The sequence below is a fragment of the Cebus imitator genome, unplaced genomic scaffold (genome assembly GCF_001604975.1).
Source record: "Cebus imitator isolate Cc_AM_T3 unplaced genomic scaffold, Cebus_imitator-1.0 Scaffold543, whole genome shotgun sequence".
In the NCBI taxonomy this organism is placed as follows: domain Eukaryota; kingdom Metazoa; phylum Chordata; class Mammalia; order Primates; family Cebidae; genus Cebus; species Cebus imitator.
This window is the reverse complement of record NW_016107858.1, coordinates 755,991-765,116: the sequence shown is the minus strand read 5'-3', so window position 1 is coordinate 765,116 and position 9,126 is coordinate 755,991. Positions and strand designations below refer to the sequence as shown.

Here is a 9,126-nt window from a genome sequence, read left to right as displayed (position 1 = left end):
TTTTAGTAGAAACAAGGTTTCACCATGTTGGCCAGGATGGTCTCGATAAATGCTGGTTTTGAAATGTCAACACAGCGATGAAGAGGACTTTGCTTTTTCCTTGTAAGTGAGGCTGGAGAAGCTCTAGAGTTTTCTTCATTCCTATTATACTTGGTGCCTGCAAGGCCATTAAAATATAATCGTCATTATTTAAAAGTGTGATAATACCAATGAGGAAATACAAGGATCACATCCATACAAAGGCTGAACCAGGCACCACTTGGCCCAGGAGAGAAATTATCTAACACACATCTCAAAACGGACATGTCTTAAACTTAACTTCGGAATTTCTCCCAAATCTTATCTCCATACTCAACTTCCCCATCACGGTAAATGACATTATGTCTATGCCTGGTTTTCATGTCAGACACCTGAGTGTCACTCCTAATTCCTTACTCCTCATATAAAACCATCAGCAAATCCTTTTCTGACAATTTCCAAAATATACCTTAAACTCATGTACTTTCCCCCATCACGCTAGTCACTATCATTCGCCTTGTTTATTACATTAGTTTTTTTTTTCTTTAACCAGTATTTTCATTCTAGCTCTTCAATCTATTCTCTACAATATAAACAAAGTAACCTTAAAAAGTAATGAATCAGCCAGGCGCAGTGGCTCACGCCTATAATCCCAGCACTTCGGGAGGCTGAGGTGGGCAGATCACAAGGTCAGGAGATCGAGACTACTTTGGCCAACATGGTGAAACCCCGTCTCTACTAAAAATACAAAAATTAGCCAGGCGTGGTGGCGTGTGCCTGTGGTCCCAGCTACTCAGGAGGCCGAGGCAGGAGAATCGCTTGAACCCGGGAGGCTGAGGCTGCAGTGAGCTGAGATCGCATCACTGCACTCCAGCCTGGGCAGCAGAGCGAGACTCTGTCTCAAAAACAAACAAATAACAACAACAAAAAAACAAAGTATGAATCACGTACACCACTTTCTTCCTTAAGACCCTTTCATGGCTTCCTAATGTAATTAGTGTGAAACCCAAGATTTTTAGCAGGCCTGCCGGGCCCTGGCAGCTCCCCAGTTTTGCCTCATGCTCTTCTCCACCTGCTCACTATGCTGCAGCCGAGCCATGTTAATTTCAGTATCTCCAGCAGGCCAACGCCTTCTTTTTTTGTTTTTGAGTCAGAGTCTCGCTCTGTCGCCAGGCAGATGGTCTCGATCTCTTGACCTCGTGATCTGCCCGCCTCGGCCTCTTGAAGTGCTGGGATTACAGGCGTGAGCCACCGCGCCCGGCCTTGCCAGGCCTTCTTGGAGGACCTTACCCACACCGGTCCCTTGGCCTGGCATACTTGACTCCAGCCTTTCCCAATGACTGGCTCCTCCAAGCCCCTCAGGTCTCAGCTTATTTTTCCTCTCCTCAGAGAGCCCTTCCCTGAGTACCCTGTCAAATGCCTACTTGTCCCCAACACACACACACCATCATTTTGTATCACAACGCCCTGTTTGTATCCCTCATAGCAATTGTGTATTTTATCATGCCCACTCTGAAGTCAGGAGCCAAAGTTTTCTTCCCCATCACTTGTTTACCAGCATCTGGCATAGTGCCTGCACTCTAACAAGGATCAGTAAATACCTGTTAAATAACTGAGGGGGAAGAAGGATTCGTATGAGCTTGGGGGGCCAGCACAGATTTCATGCTGTGCATGCTGGTTGTGGTACATGAGGTGACCCCTATAATGAGGCTGGGGGTGCAGGAACAACACAAATGAGGGAATGGCAGTGGGAATGGATGGATAAAGACAAGCAGGGCAGATGACAGCGAAGGGAACAGCTTAGGCAAACCCACCACGTGAGCCATAGAATGTGAAATTGAGAAGGGAGGGAAGAATGAACAGCGCCAAAGGCCAAGAAAAGGAATTTCATCTTGACATGGGAAGGAATCGGGACCCACTCTTTGGACTTAGAGGACTTACGTGCGAAGTATTTTATAAAATGAGCCTGGCAGGGGCAAGCAGGATGGATTGAAGCAAGGGGCAGGCTGGAAGAGCTGACTGGAAGCATGCACATGTTCTGGGGTTGAGGAGGTGAGGCTCCTGGCGAAGCAATGGACAGTAAAGGGTGAAGCAGAGAGAGCTGTGAAGGCAGAACCCTCAAGACTTCATTAGATAGTGGGGGCAATAACGGAGATAACTGGAGAAGAGGTAGGAATCAAACACGCTGTCGTGATTTTGAGACTGAGAAGCTGGAAGAAAGATAGAATCGTGGTGCTGGAAGGGGCCGCCTCTTGCCCTGCAGTGTCCCTGACAGGTGGCCACACCTCCACCTCAGCCATCCGACATGGAGGCCATTCTATTGAACGTCATTAGCTCTACTATTTAGAACATTCTGCCGCCTAATGAATCAGGCTTCTTTTAGCTTTTGCCCATTTGTTCCAATTCTGACTGCAGGAGTAAATACAGAATAAGAACAGTCCTTCTTTCTCATCCCAGCCCTTCGGACAGTTGAAAACAGTCATTTACGTCCCTCCGCATTTTCCTTTTCCCGAGCTAAACGCCCTGGTCGCTCAGGCAAGGCCAGTGACATCAGGTTTTGAGTTTCCTAACTGCCCTCACAGTTTTATCTTGTTTTATCACCATTTACACATACCTTCAAAGAAGAAATAAAGTGTGTGGTGCCCCAGTACTATCTGATCAGCAGAGAGCATAGTGAGACTATTCCTTTCTTTTATCTGAGCACAGTTTCACTAAAAGGCAAAAGTTTCTTTTTTTTTTTTTTTTAACTGCTATGGAGTTATATTGGAATTTTAGGAAATGAAAACCTCAACATCTTTTTCATATAAAAAAAAGTCATCACTCCTAATCCTGTATATTATTTTGCTTATTGTTATCCTCTGTTCAGAATTCTACAATGATTCCTATTTAATTTCAACATTCATTCTGATCTGTTGTTCCAGAATCTTATCGTCCTTAGAAACATATCTTAACCATCTTTATATAGTTCTAACTTTTCTATCAAAAGCAAAGCTGGGAATATTTTCATCAAAGTGAAGCAAGGACCTAGGATAAAGGCCCAGAGCTCATAATTGAGATGCTTTTTTCACCCATTAAAAAAATTCAGTAAAAAATACATAGCAAAAAACTGACCATGTTAACCATTTTTAAGTGTACATTACCGTGCTGTGGCATGAAGTACATTCACATTGTTGTGCAATCATCCTCGCCATCCATCTCCATAACTTTTTCATCATGTAAAATTCTAAGGCTGTCCCCATTAAACAATAACTCCCAATTTCTCCCTCCCGCTAGACCCTGGCAACCACCTTCCTACTATTTATTTCTAAGAATCTGACTATGTACTTCCTATAAGTGGAATCATATGATATTTGTCTTTTTATTACTGGCTGATTTACTTAGTATAATATCCTTAAGTTTCATCCATGGTATAACCTGAGCCAGAATTTTTTTTTCCACACTAACAAAACAAATGAAAAAGAATTTTCTGTCTTTTTAAGGCGGAAAAATATTCCATTGTAGGTCTATACCACATTTCCTTTTTTCTTTCATTCGCTGATAGACATTTGGGCTGCTTTCATGTTTTGGCTATGCTGAATAACATTGTTGTGAACGTGAGTGTACAAATACCTGTCTGGGTCCCTGCCTTAACTTCTTTGGGTAGCTACCTGGAAGTGGACTTCAGGATCACATGGTGATTCTATGCTGAAGTTTTTGAGGAGTTGCCATACTGCTTTCCACAAGGGCTGCGCCATTTTACATTTTTTATTTGTTTGTTTTCTCATTGTGGTTTTAATTTGCATTTCCCTGATGACTAGGGATGCTGAGCATCTTTTCATGTGCTTATTGGCCATTTGTATCTCTTCCACGGAGCAATGTATATTCAAGTCCTTAGCCCATTTTCTGATTAGGATTTTTGGTTGCTGTTGTGTTACAGGAGTTCTTTATATATTCTAGATATTAATTCCTCATCAGATAAATGATTTTAAAATATTTCTCCCATTCCATGGCTTGCCTTTGCACTCTGATGACTCTGTTCTTTGATGCACAAAGGTTTTTCTTAATTTTGATAAAATCCATCTTATCTATATTTTCTTTCCTTGCCTGTGCTTTTGGTATCATATCCAAGAAATTATTGTGAAATCCACTGTCCTAAAGCTTTTCCCATTTTCTTCTAAGACTTTATTGTTGGAGTTAATATTCAGAGTGACATCAATTCAGTAATTTCTAAATTTTTTAAAAATGTATTTGCGTATTCACTTATAATTCTACCTATTATCATCCAGCGCACATTCTCCATCTACCCATTGGGTATCTGGTTCTTTGATTGATTCATCAGTCTCTACACGGCTAGGGACTGTGGATGCAGCAGTGAACTGGCCAGGAGTGGTCCCACCCTGCACTCAATAACCCAGAGTCCACTGAAGAAGTCAAACACTGAATACGCGATTACAAGCACAGTCATGAAATGAAAGAAAAGGAAGCTGCCCACACTGAAGACAGGGAAATGCAACCTAACCTAAAAGATTTTGTCAAATTTCTTGAGACTCTTCTATGTATTGGCCTGTTAACCTAAACGAGAAAGGAAATAGTTCAGCCAAGTCCTGATTCCTAACACGATGGCTGCTTTCTTTCCTAAGTGCTCACAGACTTTTCCATTTTTGAAGGTCCACTCTAGAACAAGGAGCTCTCCAGTCTTTAAATTCTGAAGTCTGTCAATGGGTTTTAAAAACTAGGGCCACATTTGCCTTTGTATTTTGGTTCTTTGAGACTAGAAATCTGAGAGTATCTTCATTTCCCAGATTACTGTCGGAAGTGACATCTGTAACTTCTTTATCGACCTCAGGGCAAGACCGAATAGGAAGATCTGAACTCAGTGAAAGCCACCAGGTGCTGTCCTCACCACTCTAAGGTTGCAATCCCTCCCAGCAATGTTCGGCCATTTGTGGCTTAAAGGTAGATTTCCGTGTTAGAAGGGACTTGTGAGGAAAGAGAGATATTTGGATTTAACTGCCTTCATTTTCTCTCCTCTATTAAATGCTCTTCCCCAGACACCGAGCCTGTCTTTCACTTCTTCATTACTTTTTTTCTCAGAATACAGCTTAAGAGCCCTTAGCTTCCCCTCCCTGCCCCAATCTTGCCCAAGCCTCTGGTATTATCTTGATTAAAAGTTGGGGAAGTTGGGGAGAAGTCCTTGTTTGGGGTGGGGAAGGGGTGAGCCTGAAGTTACGAAGTGGTGTCTGTGTGTGGACAGTAGGAACTCAGGGTCGGGGATGCGTGAGCAGCTGGACTAGCTATGGAGATGTGAATTCCTCCACATGGAGATGAATATAGATTATTTCTCCATGGGAGAGAGAGAATAAGAGAGCCAAGTGCAGGGCCAAGAACCCAGTCATGAGGAATTGGCGCAGGCTGCAGGCGGGAAGAAGGGGTTCCTGCAAAAGAAACTGAAATTCACAGAATAGGAGAAAACAGAAATGATCTAGCCCACCTCACCCATCTAACTGATGAGAAAATGGTTGTCCAGATAAATACGAATCAGTGACTACGGCAGCTGTGAAAATATAGAGTTGCATAAGTCCTGAAAGGCTGGGGGAGTGGCTTTCAAGAAATAGGAGGTGGTCCGCAGGGCCAAATACTGCTATCAATCAAAAAAGGTGAGGGCACTAAGGATGGTTCTTTTTCTTTTTTTTTATGTATATATATATTTTTTTTATTGCATTTTAGGTTTTGGGGTACATGTGAAGAACATGCAAGATAGTTGCATAGGTACACACGTGGCAGTGTGATTTGCTGCCTTCCTCCCCTTCACCTATATCTGGCATCTCTCCCCATGCTATCTCTCCCCAACTCCCCACCCCCCACCGTCCCTCCTCTGTTTCCCCGCAACAGACCGCAGTGTGTAGTGCTCCTCTCCCTGTGTCCATGTGTTCTCATTGTTCAACACCCGCCTATGAGTGAGAACATGCGGTGTTTGATATTCTGCTCTTCTGTCAGTTTGCTGAGAATGATGGTTTCCAGGTTCATCCATGTCTCTAGAAAGGACACGAACTCATCGTTTTTGATGGCTGCATAATATTCCATGGTGTATATGTGNTTTGATGGCTGCATAATATTCCATGGTGTATATGTGCCACAATTCCCCTGTCCAGTCTATCATCGATGGGCATTTGGGTTGGTTCCAGGTCTTTGCTATTGTAAACAGTGCTGCAATGAACATTCGTGTGCACGTGTCCTTATAGTAGAACGATTTATAATCCTTTGGATATATACCCAGTAATGGGATTGCTGGGTCAAATGGAATTTCTTTTGCTAGGTCCTTGAGGAATCGCCACCCTGTCTTCCACAATGGTTGAACTAATTTACACTCCCACCAACAGTGTAAAAGTGTTCGTTTCTCCACATTAAGGATGGTTCTTGAAACTGATTGACGTATTGGTCTCCTGGTATGTAGCTTTGGTCAAGCAGAAGAAAGGGAAAGCTAAGCAGGCAGCGGGAGGGGATTAAGTGTGAAACAGGCAAAGAGATACCGGGTTGTACATGCTCAGCAGGTTTGGTAGTACCAGGCAAGAGAAATGGGATAGTAGGTAGAAGCAAAGGATAAATAAGCAAAGTTTCAGACAATAGCAATACTACTAATTTGAGACAGAAAGGAAGGAACCAATTGAGTGGGAAGGACTGAAGACACAAAAAAGGTCCTGCCATCCTTGGCAGAAAGATCACAAGAAGCAGGACAGGAACCAAAGCACACGTAGCGGTGAGTTTTGGGGAAAAAGAGATACCAGAAGTGTGAGGAGAAAGGTACCATGTGTGATGGAGCAGATAAAGCAAAGCGACAAAGGGATACATCTTGGAGGACAGAACTGCAGATACGTAAGGAAAACCACGCTGATCCCCAGGTCAAAGGTAAAAGTTTGAGTCCTGCCTCTGCCTCTCCCTGGATATTTGACTTTGATCTCTTTGAGCTGGCTGCTTCATCATGTGAGTATGCCTAGTATGAGTTATCAGAGCATTTTTGAGAGATGCCTTAGGCTACAATGCAAAAAGATCTGAAATGGCTGCTTTGGTCAGTAAATTGGAAAGCTCACAAGATACACCAGCTGGGAAGTAAGATGGGTCTAGCTGGAACAGAAAATCGTGATTCTTCTTTCAGAAGGGACACCCAGGGACCCCTCTTGCTGCTCTCCTGGGCGCCGAAAGGCAGCAAAGAAAAGCCATAGAAAAAGAAGCACCACAGTGGAAGTTCCACTAATCCCTGGAGTCCCCAAGCACAGCCAGCCCAAGGTGGGAGTAACAGCAACATTGTAATAGGGTTACACTGGGGTCACCAGATTCTCAAGCATGTCTCTCCTGCTTTTAAAGTTCAGAATCATCTAATTAGAGGACCAAACTCTATCTCTGACCACAGGAAAAGCAAAATGAGGCCTGACCCTTAGTCAAACTGTTCACAGGGAATGAAAGATGCCGTGGAATCCTAGAACCTCAGATTCTCATGGTAGGCAGGGACTGGCCCATGTGTGACCCTCTACGATACTAAATGCCAGTGTAAGCTTATAATCCCCCAGTAAAAGAACCCTCCAAGGTAGCCCAATTCATCCATGGTCAGCTCTGATTATTTCAAAGATTTCCCTTATGTTGATTTCAAGTCTATACATCCCTGTAACTTACACAATACTGTTCTACGTGTGGTCCTCGGTCCTACTTGAATCAAGTGTTTGATATGCCCACAGTCTCTTTAATCCCTCCCTCTTGAGGGTCCTTCTCCAGTTGACAAGCGTGTCTAGCTCTGCCATCGAGTCTGGCTCTCAGATCTGAGCACAGTTCCCTGGCTGTGCCCTGAGCTGTGCAGAGTGGAATGTCACTTCCTTCACTCCAGTACCAGGAGAGCCATTACGCATTTAGAATTTTGAGGAACACAGCACACTATTGATTCACACTGAACAAATCCCTCACTAAAACCCCCTCCGGCTGTGGGCAATTGAATTCGATGACCCAAGATCAGCCTTTTGCATTTGTCTCCTTTAAGTTGAATCTTAAAATATTTGGCCTAGGATCCAAAAGTGGTGTCAGCACAAACACGTCTAAGACATCTATCATTTATTCCTTCATTCAGTCACCCAGGAAGTGATTTTCTCCAGTTTTATGTCTTCAGTGAACGTGACCAGTCTCCACACTGTATCTTTACTCAGTTGTATTTTATGCAAAGTCTTTAAAAAAAACAAGTCCAACAGGGCAAAGGCCTAACATGGAACACCTCCCTGAAGAACAACTGACCACCGAATTAGTTTCTCTATGAATTCGGCAAATTAATGCCATTAGTCCAAATTGAGCCCCTACTCCAGGCCAGGTCATGGTCTACAGATAGCATACAGCATGTTCACCGCACACGGCAGTGAGCCAACCAGACAGGCTTCCTGCTTTCTGCAGAGGAGGGCACAGAGGACAATCAACACTTACAAACAGATAACTGCCAATATGTTTTAGCTTGCCTATGTGCCAGCCATTGTTCCGAATGCTTTATGTGCTTGCTCCTCACAAAGCCTTATGAGGTCAGAACTCTTCTTGTTCCTGTTTCACAGATTAAAAGGCAGAGAAGTTGTCATTTGCTCCAGGTCATACGGACCCTAAAGGACGGAGCCTCGACTTGGGCAGTCTGTCTGCAGAGCCTGTATGTTTCACCACTGGGCTCTACTGTGTCTCTGTAGAAACACACATTCAATTAAATACACACATATACATACAAGCAAACGTTCCCATGTGAGACAGGGTGATATTTAAGCTGAGATCTTAATATCAAGAGGACACCGACTCCTCAAGATCTGGGGGGAAAGCAAAAGGGAGTGTGGTAGAGGACGAGGCTAGCGAGGTGGGCGGGGGCCTGCTCCATATACCAGGGATTGGGGCTACAGTAATTTAACTAATGGTGAGCGTGCCTAGTTGCTTCAGTATCCTACCCATACACACCCATCCTGTCCACAGATATACTACAAATGATTTCCCTTCCTGATCCCCATACATGATCAAAGGACACCCCCTTTGTACTCCAAACCGTTCCCTTCCTGTCTTCAAAATCAGTGTGGCACATAAAAATAGTTTTGTTTTTGCTTTTTTTTTTTTTTTTTTTTTTTT

The 9,126-nt window shown here is 43.6% G+C and overlaps 1 protein-coding gene across 1 annotated transcript in view; it reads right to left on the bottom strand.

Moving 5' to 3' along the window:
* ACP6 (acid phosphatase 6, lysophosphatidic) overlaps positions 1-9,126 on the bottom strand; it is a 42,649-nt gene continuing 33,523 nt past the window's right edge. The window contains exon 11 of the mRNA XM_017515215.2: positions 1-157. Coding sequence (XP_017370704.1) covers positions 20-157 — 138 coding nt within the window. The 3' untranslated portion in view covers positions 1-19. The remainder of the gene's footprint in view (positions 158-9,126) is intronic.